The 21980-nt window shown below is 36.0% G+C and overlaps 1 protein-coding gene across 1 annotated transcript in view; it reads left to right on the top strand.

The window, feature by feature from the left end:
- The window catches only part of PPP3CA (protein phosphatase 3 catalytic subunit alpha), a 353655-nt gene that overhangs the window by 278664 nt on the left and 53011 nt on the right, over positions 1 to 21980 (top strand). The window contains 3 exon segments of the mRNA XM_074228106.1: positions 418 to 557; positions 13497 to 13574; positions 17530 to 17624. Of these exon segments, the coding sequence (XP_074084207.1) occupies positions 418 to 557; positions 13497 to 13574; positions 17530 to 17624 (313 nt within the window).

Below are 21980 nucleotides of genomic sequence, written 5' to 3'. Positions count from 1 at the left end.
GGCAGCAATGGGGAGCATAAAAATAAAAGCCATTTTTGAGTGTCATTGGGTTGGGGGGAACTCAACATTATGAAGAAATGGACAATATAATATAATAAAAAAAATAAAACAAGTAGATAAAGAGAAAGAAGTAAAGGGAAATGGGAAGATATAGAAAAGAACGGAGACAGGGAAGATAATGGAAAAAAGAAATCTGGAAAGGGGAAAAAAGATGGTGAAATATGGAGGCAAATAGGAGGAGAAGTTAAGATGAGAATTTCAGACATGAGATGTAGAAAGGTGTGAAGAAAGAAACAGGTGAGGGCAGTTCAATCATTGACATATGAGGAGGAGAAACTTATGGCTGCCATTTCTAATTCTATTTGAATTCCATATTGCCAAAGATTAGTATTTTTCTTTGTCTTCTATTTTTCTTAGTTAGACCGATTCAAAGAACCACCGGCTTATGGACCTATGTGTGATATCCTGTGGTCAGACCCCCTGGAAGACTTTGGAAATGAGAAGACTCAGGAACATTTCACTCACAACACAGTCAGGGGCTGTTCATATTTCTACAGGTGAGTCTTGTCCTGTCACCTTTTCTCATGGAATGTTAGTTGGTCGACAGTCCTCTTGGTCATAGGCTACTCTAATTTGTTTTACTTTTTAAGAGATATTTCTACCATGATTTTGATTTATTCATAATGTTTATATAACTATCCTTCAGAAAGCAAGTGGAAGTGGTGAGTTGAAACTGTGGTTTTAAAAAAGTCTCTGAGAGTTTTCCAAAGGAAATAATTCCTTTCTCCTTGAGGAGAAGGTAGGACTATGAAGAAAGGAAGAGAAAGAAAAATGAAGGAATTGTCTGGAAATGTTGATATGCTCTAATGTTTATATTTCTATTGGACTTTACACTTAGGTTTTTCTTACATTTTTCTTTAAAACCTTACAAATATCCCATGTAGCATCATAGTTTTAATGCTAGAAAGGACCCTAGAAGTTATTGAATCTGTAAGTCATATCTGATTTTTCATTACCCCATTTGGGATTTTCTTAGCTGGGATACTAGAGTAGTTTGCTATGTCCTTCTCTGGGTCAATTTACATATGAGGAAACTAAGACAAGCAGATTAAGTAAATTGACCAAGGTCACATGGCTAGTATTTGAGACCATCATTATCTCAAGAAGATGAGTTTTCCTGATTTCAGGCCTGGCACTGTGCCACCTGGATGCCATAAGATCATTGAGGTCATATGATCATAGGATCCTAGGTATAGAGCTCGAAAGGGTCATCAGAAACCATTTGGTTCAAATCCTTCATTAGATAAATAAGAAAAATGGAGTCTAGAGGCCTCCGATAACCTGTCTGATGCCATTTCTATAAAAGAGCTGACTTTGCACACAAAGTTCCTCCTCATCCATTTCTAAGTCTCTTCCCACTATACCTTGAAGTCAATAGTATCATTAGCATCTCTTTAGAGATGAAACAGCTGAAGCTTAATGAAGTACAATAATTTGATCCAGTTCAAATAGTTCCTCAGTGGTAGACCTAGAGTCAAATCCAGATTGTAAGTCTGCCTAAATCAAAATCAAAAGCAAAACATACTTTTAGAACAAGTTGTTGTGTGTTCAGTTGCTTCAGTCATGGCCAGCTCTTTGTGACCCCCTTTGGGACTTGGTTGGCAAAAAATACTGGGAGAGGTTTGCCATTTCCTTCTGTAGTTCATTTTATAGTTGAGGAAACTGAAGCAAACAGGCTAAGTGATTTGCCCAGGTCACACAGTCAGTAAGTGTCTGAGGCAAGATTGGAATTTATGAAGATGGATAGACTTGACTCTAGTCTTGGCACTCTATTGTACCACTCAGTTGCCCAATCTGAACAAATGGAATTGTTAAAAAAGAAAAGTGGAATCAACTTCATTGGAAAATAACAGATTCTTCACCTTTAGACATCTTTAATTCGAGGCTATATGATCAGTGAGTAAAAATATCAATAGATGAAAATTTTGTTAGGTAGTAGCTGACCCAAATGACCAGAAAAGTAGGTCCAGTTAACTCTCTAAAAATGTTAGTACCAAGGTAAAGTATAGTTGTAGCTAATTCTCAATTATCTAAGAAATGTTTCAAATTCATGATAGTTATCTTGCTTTTTTTTTCTAAAAATAAAAATAAAAATTGACTTTAAGTGAATTGTTCAAAGTTCTGAGAGTTTTCTTGTGGAGTTTATCTGTTTTCTTCCCTGATCAGTATAAAATTATTAATCTAATGTTAGCTGCCTCTTACTACACTGTCTGTCATAATGTTATTCTGAGCACAAGAAGCCTTCCAAAATGTTCTGTAGTCATTTCTACATTTGAAAATATTGGGGATTTGTAAGTCCCTTAAGATCACTATTCACTTCAGCTAGACTCCACAGCATGACTCTCATTCTTTAGTGCCTAGAGCTATTTCCTGATTCCTGTTTCCTTTCAATCATAGGCTACTTTATTGTATTATACTCAGATTTCCTAGACTTACTCATTGTTAGAAATGGAGCTCCTCTGGAATCTGCCATCCAAAATGAAAAGAAAAAAATATCAGTGTTTACTTTAAAAGAAGAGGAAGAAGATAAAGATGTGTAGAAACTCAAGAAATCATTTTCTGATTTCTTTGAAACTAATAAACCAATTATTTCCAGTGATTAGACTTGTTTCAAGGTCCTAAAATCACAAAACAAAATATTACAGGAATGTGATTTTCCCTGTTATGACAATAATATCCCCTCCATTCCTAGATATCAGCTTGGACCCGAATCTTATCTTTTTCAAGAATACTTTTCCACATTGGAATAATTAGAAGCTGAGACAGGGTCTGTTAGAAGTGAAGTAAAAGAATACAAAAGAAGTGGATGATATAATGTCAGTGTCCCTTGACCTCTGACTGCAAAGATACTGTAATGTGTGGAAAAATATTCTTGAGATGATAGGGAAGATGTTTTCATGGAATTGTAATCATCTATTCTTTAGGTGTTTTATTTTCCCCAAATCTCATGAAACTTGCAACACAACCTGGCAAATGACTTTCCCAGAGACTTATATAAAATGATAAGACCCATTCACTTTCACAGGTAAAAGAACCCCAAAACATTAGACCTCCCCACCCCCAATCCCCAGCTAAATTGCACAACTATAAAGAAATCTTGCCTGTTTCTCTAACTTTTCCTTCCTTCCAACACACAAAATTCTGCAGTTTTGGTATAATGGGCCAAACTAAACACCAAAAAAAAGTTTCACAATCTTCATATTCATATGATAGTTTCAGAGTTATGAAGACAATATTTATTTCCCTTTTCTGGACTTATGGCAAAAGTTACTGCCTTTCTGTCTAATAGATACGTAATCAGAGTGTTTGTGTGTGTGTGTGTGTGTGTGTGTGTGTGTGTGTGTGTGTGTGTACATGGAGCATAAATAAAAACTTAAATACAAATCTATACAAAGTGGACATATGGTAAGTTTGAGGAGGGCAGAAACTTGCAATTAGGGGATCAGGGAAGCCTTCAAAAATCAAGACAAAATCTTTTATTTAAAATAAATAATAATCCTTGACTTTAAACAGAAATGGTATCCTCCACATCCTAGCTGCAAGGCCTGATAGCTTTAAACTGCAGTTCTATGCCCTAATAGCTTTAAGACTTATGGGACTCCTAATAAAATTGATGCAAATACTCATTGCTTTTCCTGCTACTTATTAGGGTTACACATCTTTGAAAAGTAAGAATAGTTGCATTGCCATTCTGTTCTTCAAGCATAAAATTAAGCAGTTGTTGGAATGATGAAAGTCTCCAATTCTAACAACTGAGAGAAATCACAGGGCCTTTTCAAACATCACAGAACAACATACTGCTCATGGGCTTTCCTCTCTCCCCAGTTTCCATGACCATATTGATATGCTAGCACTAACCAGGAGGAGGAAATGCGAGATATCAGGATCAAAAGACAGTTTTGGGAAATCAAACCAAGTTGATAAACTCCCTGCCTCTCTAACACATTATTTCTCTTCTTAATTTTGTATATTCTCCCTACCTCTATATCTCTGCTTTTTGGGGGCGGGGGTTGCAAGGCAAATGGGGTTAAGTGGCTTGCCCAAGGCCACACAGCTAGGTAATTATTATGTGTCTGAGACTGGATTTGAACCCAGGTACTCCTGACTCCAGGGCCAGTGCTTTATCCACTGTGCCACCTAGCTGCCCCTATCTCTGCTTTCTTAATAGTTTTCCTGCCTATCTCAATTCTCAATTCTGGATGATCTCTAGATACCCTGGGACAAAGCTAATCTTGGTTCTCCACTTGTGTCTACTTCTTAGCCAGCTGAGACTTTCAGGATAGGGCTTGTTTCACTTGTGAAATACATGTAAGACTTTCTGAAGGAGGACATTCCCTAGATTCCACTCCTGACTCTTCAATCTTTCATCACCATTCTTCATAAAAAACCTTCCTTTTATCTTGTCTTAGCTTCTATTATCAGACTGCAAACTTTTTGAAGTCAGGGAGCATTACTCTCTCCATTTGTATTTATATTCACAGTAATTAGCACAGTTCCCAGCACAAAATAAGGCTTTCAGGCATACTTGCTGCCTGCCTACCTATCTGACTGGTTTCATAGCGTTTGTTCCTAACTTGATTTTAGTAATTTATTTTAAGTCCATCATTCTGTCTTAGTGGAACATTAGACCTAAACCATTCCTGGATATTCAGTATCTATCCATGAAAGAAAAATCTATAACATGATTTATTGCCTTATTTCTCATTGTATGAACTGTATTAAGACTAGCATATTTTTTTTCAGAAAATTTCTCCTTTTTTAATAGATAAGGAAACCAAGGAAGGCCTCAAGAGGTGAGGTGACCCATCATTTAGCACATAGTTGACTTTTAATAGATGCTAGTTTCCTGGTCAAATAACTAGGAAGCATCTGAGTCAAAATTCAAATTTAGATCATTTTTATTCTGTCAGCTATTCTATTTAGCATAAAATAATACTGTAATATCAATAGTTTGTTATTATGTAGTATTTAGCAGTTTCAAAGCACTTTCTTCATAAGGTAGGATGAGAAAGAATTATTATTAGATACTGGACTCTCAATGAGGTTAAGTCAAATAGCTAGTAAGTATCAGAACTAGCCCTAGGACCTGGAGTTCTAGACTCCAGAGGTATTATGCTTTTTTTCTGCATCAGTATACCTCAGCAAATTAGCATCATCCAGATCCTGTGGACTTTATAGCTCATATTTATAAATCACTTGATAGCCCCTACTGTTATTTTTCTTCCCATAACTCCCTTGAATTTATTTTATACATTCCCATATATGGACTTATCTCCCCTTAGTAGAATGTAAGCTCTTTGAGGGTGACAGAATTAAGATATCAGTCAAACATCAAGTATTTTACTAGGTGACTATATATTCCAAATACGTTAGTAGTATACTTAACTGAAACTCCATGGAAAAAATTCTTGACTTGGGACTAAGAGTATTTTTGCCCAAGAATCCACTCTTCTATTTCATAACTCTATGGCCTCATGCAAGTCTTACTATTACTTATCCTTTTGAGCCTTCAGCAGTTTCATCTATAGGTATATTCCCCTCACTTAGTCAGATTGTAACATCTCTCAACTGAGGTAATTTTTGTGCATGTTGTCCCATAAATCCTCCATAAAATATCCATCCAGATATTTAGATCTTTTCCTTCCAGCAGTACCAGTCGCATCCAAACTCTTATCACAACCTACTCAATTTCCTTTTCTGAACATTTGTTTCCTACTTGTTATCTTCTACATTACTCCCACACATTAATCACTATTTGCTAATATTCTGTGGTTAATTCATGCCTACCATTTGTCTTTCTGTTGCCTTTTGCATCAATTGTCATTTTAATTCTTGCAAAATAATGTTGTTTCATAATTAATAGCTAGAGCATCAGCAGGAAAATATTGGTATTAAAATTGATGGGTTGATACGTTAAGGAGCTGTTTAGATTATTAAATTTTGTTCAGTGTCCCCAAAACAATCCTGCCCATTCTCCTTTTCTATTCAATTATGGCTCCAGTTCATTGTGCTTCTGCAATAGTCCATGAAATTCATTGTGGAATTCTGAGAGTTGATTCATTTGATGCAATGTTTTACACAAAGAGAGGTGTATGTAGAACCTTCCCATCCTAAAGGTAATAAAGAACCATTGGAATTTATTGAATAGAAGAGTATCATGGTCAGACCTAACATTTAGGCAGCTGTGTGGAGGATAAGTTGCCAAGCAGAGAAACTTGAAACTCAGAGAACAACCAGAAAACCATTGTTAATAATCCAGGTGAGGGGTGATGAGGGGCTGAACTTGGCTGGTGAATACAGAGAAAGGGGTGCAAATGAGAAGTATTAGCAAGAAAGGCATGACAAGATTTGGCAATTGATTGTTATTTGGTTTATGCAGGGTATGTGCAAGCAAGGAATCAAAAGTGACAAGGAAGTTATAAGCTTGAGGCTCTGGGAAAGTGACAGCATCCTTGACAGGACAAGAAAGCAGGAAGAGGGAAGAGTTTTGAGGGAAAGACAGTTTATTCTTTTGGTGGTATTTAGGTTTGAAATGCCTATGGGAATCCAATTTAAGATGTCTAAAATGCAATTGGTGATGTGAATGTGGAGCTCAGGAGAGAGAGAGACAGCAACAGATATCTAGATGTGGAAATCATTTGCACTGAGATGATAACTGAAATGAGAGGAGCTGATAGGACTAGCAGGGGAGATTTTTGTTGAGGGGGAAAAAGTAGATTCAAAGCTACTTCCACAGTTAGTCATGTGATCTTGATGACTATCACCTACCAAAGAAAAATGAGAAGCAGTCAGATATCTTAAACCAAAAAGAAGGGACAAAGAAAGGAAGTAGCAGAGAGAGAGAGAGAGAGAGACAGAGAGAGAGAGAGAGAGAGAGAGAGAGAGAGAGAGAGAGAATGAAAGAAAGAAGAGAGAAGGGGGGAGAAATAAAAGAGAAAAGAAGGAAAGAAACAAAGAAATATCACAAAAACATAAAAAGAATAACCAGGAAGAGAGATAGTGATAAACAAATGTGAAGAGAAATCAAAAAAAAGATCAAATTGGAAAGAGACATAAGCTCAGCAATTAGGAGATCATTAACTTTGGAGAGGAAAGTTTCTGCTGAATGATGAAAATGAAAGTCAAAATACAAAGGGTTTAAAGTGAGAAGATGGTGTAGATAGTATGTAGATTTTCTTCAAGGGGGTAAAGAAAACAAAAATCAACTAATAGGAATGATCAGATCAAGTGAGGGTTTTGTTTTTGCTTGCTTTTTGATTTGTTTTGGTGGATAAGTACATTTAAAAGCAGGGGAGCCAATAGCTATGAAACATTGAAGACGAGAGAGAGAGAAAATGGATTGTTAGAGAAGACAGGAGATGGTACAAGGAAACAAGACATTTAGGATTAGAGCATAGTGTTTAATTGAACTGGCTCACTAAGGGATAGAGAGGTGGACAGTTTATTTGAGAAAGAACCAAAAATTAGAAGGAATGGAGATATGGTGAGGATGCATAAAAGAGGATTCATAAGGTTTAGGGAAAGATAGAATGAGCATTATGATCAGATAAGGATGAGAAAATAGGTATGTGGGAGAGCAATTAGTGATGTACCTTTCATTTATCTTTTGTAACTATCTATGGTTTGCTATTTTCCCTGACTTCATTTTATTTAGTATCATTCATTTCCATTTGGTTCAGCACAGTGGGTTCTGAGTGAGGTATTGAAGTCCAAACATGGTGGTTCCATTATCAAGGATATAAGATAGAAATACTGATGAAGTTATGCCCATTTTCCACTTGTTAGTGGCTCATATATAAATATTTTAAGGATGATTGATCTTATTTGGATTTCATGCCAACATATTTGCAGACTCATTTTCTCCTCTACTGTTTTTTATTGTCTTGTGAGGTATTAATTGTTCTTAATTATTTGTTACTGTCATAAATAGAATCTTACAGATGATTTTGATTTTTTTCAGCCAAGTTAGCTCTTCTCTGCCATGTTGCTTCTTCTGAAAAGAATAAATGATTTCTAGGCTCTTTTGACCTCTATGTAGTGGCAAATCCATTACATTGTTTAAACTTTTGTAAGAACTCATGATAATCAAAGTAAAATATATATTTATTTAAGATACAATGAAATTAATAATAGCCATGGAGGATATTATCTTAGGCAACTCTAGATGAACAAGGGGAAAAGAAGAGAGACTAATAATTTCATACATCATTATGATTAGAAGGAAATCTTGGGGAATTAATTCAGTTTTGGGAGACTCCAGCACAACCTGGATTAGAATATATTCAAATTTTTTTTTGTTTGATTTTTTGGGGGGTTTTTTTGTAAGGCAAATGGGGTTAAATGGCTTGCCCAAGGCCACACAGCTAGGTAATTATTAAGTGTCTGAGGTCGGATTTGAACCCAGGTACTCCTGACTCCAAGGCTGGTGCTTTATCCACTGCGCCACCTAGCTGCCCCGAATATATTCAAATTTAACAACAAAAAATTCAATATTTTCTTTCATCATATAGCCCAAGGCCCTGGTTCCCATAATCTAACTTCATACCCTCAAATACAGCCAAGTGCAATCTAAAATTCAGCAATTCACTGTTGATGGTCTATTCATACCATGGTTTATTCATACCATCAGAAAACTTAAGAAGCTCAAACAAGCAAAAACTAAACTTTAACAAGTAGACTACAATGACATTAAATCATGAAGTTGTTTCTTAGGTTTCTTCGCTTCTCCATCTCCGCCCCCCCCCCCCCAAGCCTTTCTAAGGGAAAAGGAAATGAAAGGAATGAGTAGGCTCAAAAGAACTGGTAGCTTCTTCAGCAACTATCCTCAGGAAGCAATGGAGAAAGAAAGTGTGAACTGGAATTCTGTTTGATTTACCAATGGCAGCTGCAAGGATCACCCACAGCTCGACTTGGTCACTCTCCATGTTGCCTGGCTGCCTCTAGTCCATTCCCATCTGGTCCATACCAGATGGCAACCCAAGGATTGCCCAGCTTCTATAAATGGCTCCATAAAGAAATCTCATTTCATACTTAGCATTTTCCTCCTAGTCACAGTCATCATGCCTGTCTTTTTCCTCCCTGTTACAGAAACTGTGCAAACTCCTCCTCTTCTTATTCCTTTTTTTCACAACCTTAAAAAAAAAGTTTGAGTAGAAGTCTCTCCAAGGGCAAAAGTAATGGAAACCTAAAAACTATAAGAAATCTATGCCTGAACACATTTCCTAGCTTATTTAAATTTATCTATAATCCCCCTTTTTTTAGCTTCATCCTCCCAGGTGGTCTTGGAACTGAGTTACACCAAGGTTTGCTAGGATGCCAAAAATATTATTTATAAGGGGGATAATTATGTAGTTGGTACCACAAAAAGTTGGAAAAAATATAGTTCTGTTTCACAGATTTTTAAAGGGAATATTTTAAGGAGAATAAGAAAGACCAAAAAAAAGTGTTTATATAAAATATAAATATTCATATTTTGTACTTTTTCCCTTCCCCCAACTCCAATCACAGAGTTGATTCTTCCATAACTGGTTATCTTACAAAAAGCATGCACAATTAGGGAGGGGTGATCAGGATTCGTTTGCCCACTGGCATTTTGAATCGTAAATCCCATAGGAACTTTATTTAATATATACAAAACAGAATTCATTATGTATTTTTTCAAACTCATCCCTAATTTTGGAATTTCTGCCCTCCCAGGTTTACAAACTCTGATTCATCCTTTACTCTTCATTCTGCTTCCCACAGACATTCGGTTTCCATGTCTTTTTTCATTATTGCTGTCTCACATCTTTCCACTTCTCTCTGTTCACATGACCAGGACTCTTGAAAAGGTTACCTTTGTGAGAGCCATTACAGTATAAGAAATAGGGATTATATCAAGGCTTTAGGAAGTCACGGCCTCTTTGGGGGTCTCAGGTAGTCTATTAAAATGTTAAGTAGGGGCAGCTAGGTGGCGCAGTGGATAGAGCACCGGCCTTGGAGTCAGGAGGACCTAAGTTCAAATCCAGCTCAGACACTTCATAATTACGTAGTTGTGTGGCCTTGGGCAAGCCACTTAACCCCATTGCCTTGCAAAAAAAACAAAAACAAAAGCAAACCCTAAAAAAACCCTTTAATCACAGATCTGTAAGAGCTCTTAATAACTGAAGAAAATAAAAGACCAAACTGAAACAAAGAAAAAACAAAACAGATGACAAGCAACCTTGATAATTGGAAAACATAAAAATGTGGTGGCATTTTTACTTGGAAAAGGGAAGTATTTATCATAGGATGGAGAAGAATCATAAACCTAGAATTGTGAGGGGCTTCAGAGGTCATTTAAGGTCCAAGTTCATACAGGGTATAAGTGACAAAGACTGGACTTGAACTCTGACTTTAAAGGAAGTTCTCACTATTACTCTGCCTCTAGTTTTTCTCATAAATGGTAAATAATTTTTTTCTCATTTAATTTTATTTTTTCAAGTTAACAAGCATTTGTTTTCTCTTCAGTCTGTTTCCCAATCAAAGATTTTTTAAAAAGCACCCCTTATAGCAAGCATGCATAGTAAAACAAAAACAAAACCCTCAAATTCCCACATATCATTTCAATTTCTATCAGTCTCAAATCATTTGCCCTTCTCTGTTGATAGTAAATTGTCAATGCTCTGACATCATGGTTGGTCATTGCATTGGTCAATATTCTTAATTCTATCATCAAAGTTGTAAGTTGTCATTTTTATTGATTTTTTGGTAATCACAATTGAATGAATGAATGAATGAAGCATTTATTATTTTAAAGCACTGTATGCAGGGTGACTAGGTGGTGCAGTGGATAGAGCATACGCCCTGAAGTCAGGGGGACCTGAGTTCAAATCTGGCCTCAAACTCTTAATAGTTACCTAGCTGTGTGACCTTGGGCAAGTCACTTAACCCCATTGCCTTGCAAAAATCAAAAAAGAAAAAAACAGCACTGTGTGCTAAGGACTGGGGATAAAATAGAAAAATGAGGCACACCTTGCTTTCTCAGAGCTCATATTCTAATGGGAGCAAGAACAGAAATGGAAGGTTTCAGCCCCCCCCAAAAGATGGAAAAGTCCCATGGTCCTTAGAATGTTGGTAATGCTTCTTTTTAAATGTCATTTCTAATGATAAAATCCTACCAATTTTTGCTAGTAAGTCACGTGATGGTGCCAAGGACGTTGGTGATAAGAACTTTTCTTTTTGAGTTTTCAGTAATTGTGGCTATATCACATTTGGGAATACTTGCCAACCTGCATCTCTACAAGGATCACTTCCTAGGATGATGGCTGTATACACTGGTTGGAAGCTTTGTTATTCCCAAGGCTCTTGGGCTAAGGGTTCTGGACTACCTCCATCAGGGTCCAAGGAGAGATGGTAGTCAAGCAGATTATGGTGGTTTGACTTGCCCAGCATCTTTTGCCTTCTGTTCCCCCCTAGTTTCATCATCTAGATTAGCCTATTTACATGTAAGTTCATATGTTGAAATATGTGTCTATTTATATACATTTTGTGAGTGATAATCAACAAAGGAGAGACACCAAAATTAAGGGGAATAAGGCATCTTACTGGCAATTTGAAGGGAGTCAGAGAAGCCTGGAGGCAGAGATGATGGGGGAAAGTCTACAAGGTATACCATAGCAGGACTTGTCCTTTCTCTCAGAGCCTTTATAACACAAAGTATATCTAATTTTCTGGCAAACCTGCTGTTTTCAGGAGAGAAGGAAGTATTTTTTAAGTAAACATCATTTCTCTCTCTTTTCTTTCTTCCCATTGCTTTATCATCTCAGATTGCCATAGCAATACTCACTAGACTTGGTTAAAGTTTTAATTTTTCTTTCTTTCATTAGTCAGGAAGTTGCTTTAAAAATGGGAGCAACAGAATGGCTGTCAGCTTCTCCTTCTAGACAGTTCCCATACAGGTAACTTGGATCTCTGGAGTAGTTATAATTAAAAATCCACCCCTAAAGATGACCACATTTGTTTGGTGAGGCAATTGATCCCTTTGGTATGTATTATTTAATATACAATGCATAGCCATTTCAGGTGATGATTGATTTCTTTTCGGTCCCATAAGCTATCTAGACTTATTCATGCTTATTACATGCATTCATCATTAACTTGAAAGGAAAACACTATAAAAGCTTTTTAGAAAATATTTTGTATTATGACAGAAATAAAAAGCTAAAGTTTCAATTTCAATGCAGCGCTTCTCATATTTCTAAAATAGTGTGATCTCAACTGTTATGTTTTATTAGAGCAAAAGGAAGGCTCATCCTGAATCAAATGATGTAGTTCATAAATATTTTATTTATTCACATAGAATAGTGAAATCTGTCAAGTTTGACTGTAGGATTGTAAGATTTATTGTATTAGGTTGAGTAGATTATATGTTATCTTGAGTTCTTCACTCTCCCATATGTCTTGAACTTCATTGGAATCCAGGACATAATTCAGTTATCTCTAAGTTATTATTTATTGTTTTTTAATGGACTGTTTGGTTGGTTGAACCTTGGATTTAAGTGGTTTAGGGAAATCCTGGTGAGGAAGCATTATCAAAGAGGACCGGTACTGAGGAAGCATTATCAAAGAGGAGAACCGGTACTACCCCTTGTACGCTTAGACAGTTGTTAGTGCTCAACTAGTGTTGGGTGAAAGGCAGGAATCAAATTTAGGTTGACCTGACTATGACCAGCTCTCTAGATGAAGCAATGTTTTCTCTCTGCTTGGGTTTCATGTGTGTGTGTGTGTGTGTGTGTGTGTGTGTGTGAAATATATTTCAAATTTGTACTTCTCAATTTTGTGTTCCCTTTTTTAGACAATTATCAGGTGACCACATATTTATGGTTGCTTTATTAAATAAAGACCTAGTGGGTTTTTTTTGGAAAGGCAGTGGGATCAAGTGACTTGCCCAAGGTCACACAGTTAGGTAATTATTAAGTGTCTGAGGCTGGATTTGAACTCAGGTCCTCCTGACGACAAGGCAGGTACTCTATCCACTATGCACCTAACTGCCCCCTAAATAAAGACTTGTTAAAAAAAGAAATATTCCTCAAAAGATTGTGTGTGAGTGTTACTAAACACTGACCTTTTATCTTCCAGGATTCTCCACCCCACCCCACCCCCCTTCATTTTCTCCTTTCTTATATTTAAAATTGTGTATTTTGTTTTTGATTGGGGAGAAGTACAAAAGGGCAGAAAAACTGCTTCCAGGTTCAAGAGGTTTGTTTCAGAAATGATGTCTATTGAATCATTCTAGATCACGTTCCTCATTTCTAGAGAGTAATATGTCAGTTTGAATAATTTCACGAGTGCTTTTTCTTTTCTTTTCTTTTCCTTTCTTTTCTTTTCTTTTCTTTTCTTTTCTTTTCTTTTCTTTTCTTTTCTTTTCTTTTCTTTTCTTTTCTTTTCTTTTCTTTTCCTTTTTTTGTTTCTGACAGTTACCCTGCTGTATGTGAATTCTTACAGCACAATAACTTGTTGTCGATACTCCGAGCCCATGAAGCCCAAGATGCAGGGTAAGTGATTTCTGGGATTTGGCCCTCCTTCCCTTATTTTCAGAACTGAAGGATGGGGGAGAGGAGAGGAGCAGGCAAGAATGTGGATTTGGAGTACAGTAGACAATGTTAAAGATTTCTGATATTGAACAGTTTAATGCTGTTGTAAAGGAGGGTATTTTGGAAGAATTGGAGGAGGGTTGCTTTCAGAAATAGAGGTTTTTTCCCCCAAGTTCTAGTACAGTTTAATAATTAAATAGCTTTAAACCACACCAAAACTTTCAGGACACAATTTGAAGTCTCTCTTGAGCACTGTTAGTACTATAATAATAATTGACATTTATTTCTAGAATTATTTTAAAGTTTAAAAAAATGCTTACCATACATTATCTCATTTGACTCTTACATCAATATATAAGTGTGATACAAGTCTAATTATTCCCACAAATGGTGAAACTGAGACTCAGTGAAAAATTAAATGAACTGTTCAGGGTCACACAGTTAGTTACTGTTGAGATGACCTTCAGAGCCAGGCTTTTATGACTCTTAAGTCAAGTGTTCTATCCACTAAGCCACATTGGTCTCCCAAAGTGGACTGATCCTTAATATCTTCCTGCCCTGCTTGCCTCACTTTCGTGTTTTTACATTCCAGTCCTCCCTTGCCAGAAAGAGATACTGTTTTCATACTCCTCTACCACTCTTAGAAATTCTTTTTTATTTTTTTAAATGCTTGTCCTAAGTGCTTTTTCCTAATAATATAATAATAATTTGTCTTTCCATCTTGAAGAAAACCATGATATCAAAGATATGATGTGATGACATGCATGTAATCTGATGCCATTGCTAAAAATGATTCCTCTCTCTTGGAGAGTTTCTGCATGAATTTAATAACAGGAAAATAGGTATTTGCTTTATACATACAAGTATATCTGTATATAGATATATCCATAGATAACACATGAAATATAATAGTTAGATAGATGGATAGATAGATGGATAGATAGATAGATAGATAGATAGATAGATAGATAGATAGATAGATAGTTTATATACATGGATACACATCCAATATACCCTCTGTATTTATACCTAAAGAGATGGAGGAAGACATGGATAGGGGACTGGTAACTCAAAGAGCAGAGATAAGGTAATATTGATAAGAAGCAGGAGCTCAAAAGACTCAGTCCTTTAGACAGGGGCTATTGTTTTATTGTTAAGAACTTCTTGGCAGAGAAGGGCAAGGTACATTATTAAAGTTTATTGACCCCATCTCAATAATTTGAACAATGGGATAGAGTAGGGGCTTATATTGCCTTAAATGATGTCAAATGTTTACATGGTCACTGCAGAGGGAATATCATAATAAAAATTATAAAACATTTTTCTGAATAAATGTTCTATTCATTTTTTTATTAAATAAAAATACAAAATCATATGTCTTGCATATATTTATGTATAGAATTGTACACATAGAATTGTACACATATTTATATATGGAATTATACAGATCAACCACACAAACCATGGTAAACATTCAAACCACTGGCATTGCCCAGAAGTCTAAGAATTCATACAGTCCCTCACGCTAGTATCAGGAATCTGGGTGACATCAAAAATCTATTGAAAACTGAAAGTGTGGGCACTGTTCCCCATTAGGTTTGACAGAAATCAACTGAAGGAGAGTGAGGAAGTTTCCTTGTAATTGGAAGAGACATGCCCTCCAGAGTATTTTATCCAGAAAGTATTCAACCTGCTTCTGTCCAAAGTCTGAGTTCCTGCCCAAACTTCCTACTTTTGCCTTGGTGAAATGGTAATATAACAGATATCAGGGGTGTGAGACAACCTGGCATCTAGGATCAATCAATCAACAAGCACATACATGAGTTATTTATTCTGTGTCAAACCCTGTGGTAGGTTATTATGGGGGCTTGGAGAGGACAGAGAAAGAAATCAAATAGTCCCTGTTCTCCAGGACCTCAGTCAAATCATGTTGCAAATTCTCATCACAATCAGGTCACTTCATTTAATTAAATGTTGTACTTTCTACATCCTAGATGAAGGAAAGAATACATGTCTCCCCACTGTTCATTTCACTGAAGAATTAGTCTTATTTTCTGAACTCTGACTCTGAATTCTTTCTTGGAGGTCCACATCATTCTTTCCAAGAAAATTCATTACCTAGATAGCATTTACTCTGAACACATCACTTCACCAAAACAGAATACCTATTTAGCCATAGCAGAGTCTTGGGGATGGACATGAGGAGATCCCTTCCTACTATCTATATCCATCACTATCCCTTGACTAAGAAACAAACAACAAAAAAGTTCTTTTTTCTTTAGGTTTTTGCAAGGCAGACGGGGTTAAGTGGCTTGCCCAAGGTCACACAGCTAGGTCATTATTAAGTGTCTGAGACCGGATTTGAACCCAGGTACTCCTGACTCCAGGGCCGGAGCTTTATCCACTATGCCACCTAGCTGCCCCAACAAAAAAGTTCTTATGGGAAGAAACATTCACATTCAAGGATCTCTCTACCATAGGTGCATTTGGGATATCCAGAAAAACCATCAAAACTCAAAAATATAAGTTCTATATATATAACCTTTGGAAGCTAGAAGTCAGTCTGGCAGAGAGCCAGAGTAAAATCACATTCAATTACTGTTCCTGGGTCTTCATATGTCTGAAATCAAATGTCTGTATGGAGAAATTTGTCAAATCAGGTCCTTTCAATTGAACAAGTATTGTTGAGGGCCTCTAAGGTGAAATTGAGCAGTTGAATCAGTGGGTCATGGAAATAACTTCAAAAAAAGTTCTCATTTAAACCACTTATTTATCTCTCACAATATTTCTACATTTATATATTTATATTTAGCTCTCACAATATTGATCTTGTAGAGTAATACTCTATAGACAAGGTAAAGTTTTTATTAGAAAGAACTCGAAAGATTTCCTTCCTGTATTGCCTTCAGTTTTCCTAAGCTCAAAAGAATAATATGAAGATGTCCTGAAATTATCTTGTAGCCCATCTAAGAAGAGTCTATGTTTTCACTAAATAATTCAGGAAAATTAAGAACAGTTTGCCTACTAAAAATAGCTTTCAGGGGACACCTAAGGGGAAATAGCATTTTGCTTTCAGGACAGTGCTTTGCAGTAAATTTTTTAGATTGATATTCCAAAAAGCTGTTCCCTAAAAGTGACCGAATACTTTTTTTTTCACTTTAGTGGATGAAAGCCAAAATCTACCGCTTCTTTTGATTATTTGAGAAACATGTTGTATTATGCATAGTTCTTGCCTTTAGGAAAATAAAATGATAACTGAATTGTTGATGTAATTTCAAAAATCCCTAGTTTTCAATTCCATCTGATTGATTAAATATTACCTTGTTTGGAGAATTATCTTTGACCCACAGAAATTAGAAGGAATGGGAAATGGATGAATACAAGTTGAAAATCTAGACATGTAAATTCTGAAACTTGGCTAAATGTTCTTTTGAAAGGCAAATTACTGTTCATGGAAAAATTGTTTATGGAAAAGGTCATCTCAGTGATGCATCTGTAAATCTGGAGAATAGTTGGCTTGGGCATTAGTGATCTGGCTTGATATTACAATGTCAACAATATCTGTGGCTTTCTGAAGAGAATATTATGTAAGAAGTCATGTAATACAAAGTATATCATGTGCCCTCCAAAATATAAGCATCATATCAGGATTCTTCCTTCGATTCTGCCAGTGATTATGGGAACTTGGGATAGATCATGAAAATGAATGCCATCCTTCAGTAAAATCCCTGAAGTGGATTGTAGTTTATCAGCAAATACACCTTAAAGAGAAATCATCATGTTATAACCCTCATTTTACTAATTCCTTTTCTACCCTATTTTCAAACCTATAATTTCATATTGTCGCATTTTTTTAAAAGTCTTGATTCTAGTTTATAGCTATAAGTTTTATTATTTTGTTTTGTTTTGTTTTCAGGTATCGCATGTATAGGAAAAGCCAAACCACAGGCTTTCCTTCTCTAATTACAATCTTTTCAGCACCAAACTATCTAGATGTGTACAATAACAAAGGTAAGTCTCTTGAGTCCTTTTGAACCTTTGAGATGTATCTACTCCATTTATTTTTATTTTTAATTTTTTGCTTTCTAAAGGGTGTGTCAGGTTAACATACACTGGAATCATGTTGCATCATTGTGTCTTTAGTTTATTATGTTTTATTTTTCAGTCACTTCATTGACCTCAGGATATATACTTACATCCCATACCTTATACATGTCACATATACTTCTATGTTTATGGGCACATATACACATTGTCGCATTTGCCTGTTTATGTGCTCAACTGACATATATCACATGTGCATGTATAGAACACAAGTATATGCCCATATCTATCTATATAAAAATGATGTGGACATAGATATAACTATGGAATATGTAAACGTAGATATCCAGATAGCTAGTGATAAACTTGTAAGGATTCTCTGGAGAGATACTAGATAGAGGTACGAAGAGAGGAAGGGAAGAAGAGAGACAGAGATATTGAGATTGGCAATCTTGTTCTTTCTACTTTTGTGACCTTGGAAGAGTCTACTTTGACCCTTTATAAATTAAGGGAGAGAGAGAAAAAAGTAAAGTAAAATAATTATTGTTCAGTCATTTTAGTTGTGTCCTAGTCCTCACGACCCCAACTGGGATTTACTTGGCAAAAATATGGGGAACTGAGACAAACAAACTGACTTGGATAGAAAATAAGTCTATGAAATCTGGTGGTCAAAGAAAGTGACTTTCAAGGTCCTTTGACCTTGCTTAGGCTGATAGGCATCTCTAGGGTCTGTTTGATTTTTGTTGACTTGAGGGGGTTTTCCTTACTGGGAGTTTCCATCTATTTCTTTTTTTTTTAATTTTTTTCCATCTATTTCTAAGAAATCACAAGTCTCCTCTTGTCCCACCAAAAAAAAAGTCACATACTTTTTTTGTCGTTTTCATATCTCTATATTGCATCTAGATTGATTTTTAGATTGTGCTTTGTAAAGTATTAAGACTTTAGGAATAGTGAGTATATGTGTCATTATGGGGCAGCTAAGTGGCTCAGTGGATAGTGTTCTGGACTTAGAGTCACGAAGAATTGAGTTCAAATCTAGCCTCAACACTTACCAACTATGTGATCCTGAGCAAGTTGCTTACCCTCTATTTTTCTTAATCCATTAGAGGAAGAAATGGCAAACCATTCTAGAATCTTTGCCATGAAAAACCCTTCGACAGTACGGTTCATGGGATCACAAAGAGACATATCTAAACAGCAAAGTAAGGTGATAATGAACTCTTTAGTATAGGGAACTGTCCCAGATGAGGAAACTCCCCCTACCAGTGTAGGTCAGCTTCTTTGCAACCTAGATTCATAGAGGATTAGTGAGGATGATGAAAAGTTAAGATTTTACCAGAGGTCACAGGATCAATGTATGTCAGTGGAGACCTTGAACCTTATCGTCTTGATTCAGGTGCTCTCTCTGTCTCTCTCTCTAGACACTACACTCTGATTAAACATTATAAAATAAAAAAATTATTTATTTATTTATTATTTACAAATAAACTTTGTAAAAGGTAGCTCTTGTTACCTCAGTGGCAGTCTTAATGGTTGGAACTGTGATCTAGGGCAGTGAATTAGCAGTGACATAGCAGTAATAATAAAAATAATATTATAATGACATTCACATAATGCTTTAAAGTTTGCAAAGTGACTTGCAAATATTATCTTATTTGATACTCAGCACAATCCTGAGAGATAAGTGCCATTGTTATCCCAATTTTAAAAAGAAAGAAACTGAATCAGACAGTGGCTTGCCCAGTATAATTAGATAAGCATATCTTCCTGATGCTATTTTCTGTGTCACCTAGCTAGACTTGGAGTTGGAAGGCCTGGATTCAGACTTCCATTCTGCCATTGACTTGCTATCTGGTCAGCAGAATGTTGGTAAATATTGAACAATGGTAATCTGAGAAGAAGTGGCATTTTTATTTTAGATTAATATGCATTACTAACACTTCCTTATCACTTTCTTAAGTCCAGAGAGTTAAAACAATAAATCAAACCCTGATTTGTAACAGCTGTCCATTTCCAAAGTGTAAATGCCCACATTGAAGATACAGTCTGTGGGAACTGGTTGGAGCCGTCAACAGCACACTTCATTTGGCCTAGCACGTCTCTCTGACTCTCAGATTCTTCATCTATATATTAATAAGGATTTAGTTTTAGAAAATCTCAAAGGATCTTTCCTATTCCTATCAATGCTGCAATTCTCTATCCTCATTAGTTTCTGGAAGTTTTTTGGGGGGGGGTTGATCCCTTTTGAAATTGATACAGAATTAACAGAAGTAAAAGGAAAGACTGGCAAAATAGAGGCAAAAATCTACAAACACACACACTCAAAAGTACATTAGGATCTGCTGGGACATTGTTCATTATCATTTTTGAAATGTTTCTTTAATGAATATAATAATCTTATTTCAAAGAAGGTAAACAGGTGCTTCCCCTGAAGAGTAAAGAAAAAACATTTGTCTTTATCCTAGGCAAATGGATTGACTTTGAATCCCATGTCAGAAATAAGAAAATCCCCAGCTAGGACAACAGTATGACAATAGTGATAGCTAATATTTACCCAGGACTCTGCAAAGCATTTAACATACATTAGCTCATTGGAGCTTCCCAACAACCCTTATTCCCAACAAGAAGATTTACTGTTCTCATTTCATTGATGAGGGCGCTGATGATGACTTGTCTCAGGATCAGACTGATAGTGCAATGGAAATATTGCTGATTTCAGGTCTAGTACTCTGTAGAGTACACTTTCATTTCCAGGTGTCTGTTGAGCCTCTGAGGCTATACAGAGTCACCCTTGCAGTTTTGGGGAACCATTCTGGAGCCACTATCTCTAAGTACAAAGTGGAGTCCAAGTTACTATCTGTAGGTTCATGATTTGAAAAGGAGGCTCCTGAGGAATCCCCTCTTACCATCACCCCACACTTTTCTGGTCTTTTCAGCCTCTTTTGGGAGACTAAAACCTCTAAAAGCCTTGGGATGAGAATACCAGTAGTTGATAACAAAAACATAGTAGATAGATAGAAGATAAATGCAGTATATAGTTATAGATGTATAGATATAGATGCTACATAAAGATATGTAGACATTAACAAGATTTGTCTGTGTTAATTCTGTAAGGATGACCCCACAGTTTCAATTCTTGTATCTTCTCCAAAATGTTCACTGATATACCCATTTTCTTACCTGTGAGGTGGGCAGTCCACATCTCTGATCTGGAGGGTAAAGAAGCTGAACTTTTGGGATTCTACAGCTAAGTGTTGAAACCAGGATTTAGTTGTGGGATATGAAGGCAACTTGCCCCATCTTGAAGTCCATGTCTTTTGATTCTTCATGGCCATATGATCTACGAACACTCTATCAACTAGAATGTGGATTAGGATTGGTGGCAACAGTTGCTGCTACTGCTTCTCAGGGATGCTGTGGGCACCAGCAAGCCTTAGATTATCATGACATCAAAGCAATGACTATAGACTGTATCCAGGGTTAATACTAGCTTTATTTTTTCGGGGAAGAGAGTCAAGCATAATCTTTGTAAAGAATAACACTATTTCTCAAGATTTTAAAATTACAGGGCTCATTATAATTGACCTACAGGGTAACCCCAAAGACATTAAGACTGTTGCTATGACCTAGCACCTGACCCATTCAATTCTAAAATTCTATTGTGATAAAATTATTAGGATTTTTTAATCTTTTAAAACCATCTACTATCTAGAAGAATAGTTTCCTGAAAATGAGTTTGAATCCTATCTCAGACACTTATTATCGGAATGATAATAAGCAAATCACTTTAACCTTTTTTATGCTGTAGGCTCATAATTGAAAGACTGGGGGTAATACTTCTGCTATGCATCCTATTTGTCCAGCACTAAAGAAAGTAATTAATAAGAGAGGCACAAAAGATCAACACAATAGACCCTGCTTTCCAGAAGCCAAAATTCCATAGGGGAAACAATTGTTGAACCCATTTTTTAAGTACAGAAACAACCTTAAGATACCAGAAAAGTAAGATACCAATGCACACCTCAATCACAGGGATGGTTTTACTGAGAAGGTAGAGCATGGGATGTATATTACCAAATAATACTATAGTAGAATTAAATTAAATTATCTAGATAAGGACTTATATGAACAGAGCTTTTGATTCACATATTAAGTAATCTGAACTGATCATTTAAGAGAATTAACATAAACTCATAGAATGAAGTAAAAAAACAGAACTATGGCATAGCACTTGTTTTTTGTCCAATGAGATAAAATCATCAAAATTAGTATGGCATAGTGTTTGATATAGATATATACATATTTATGTGTGTGTTGTTTCAA

This window comes from Macrotis lagotis, chromosome 3 (assembly GCF_037893015.1).
Source record: "Macrotis lagotis isolate mMagLag1 chromosome 3, bilby.v1.9.chrom.fasta, whole genome shotgun sequence".
NCBI lineage: Eukaryota > Metazoa > Chordata > Mammalia > Peramelemorphia > Peramelidae > Macrotis > Macrotis lagotis.
This window is presented reverse-complemented; position numbering and strand designations above follow the sequence as displayed.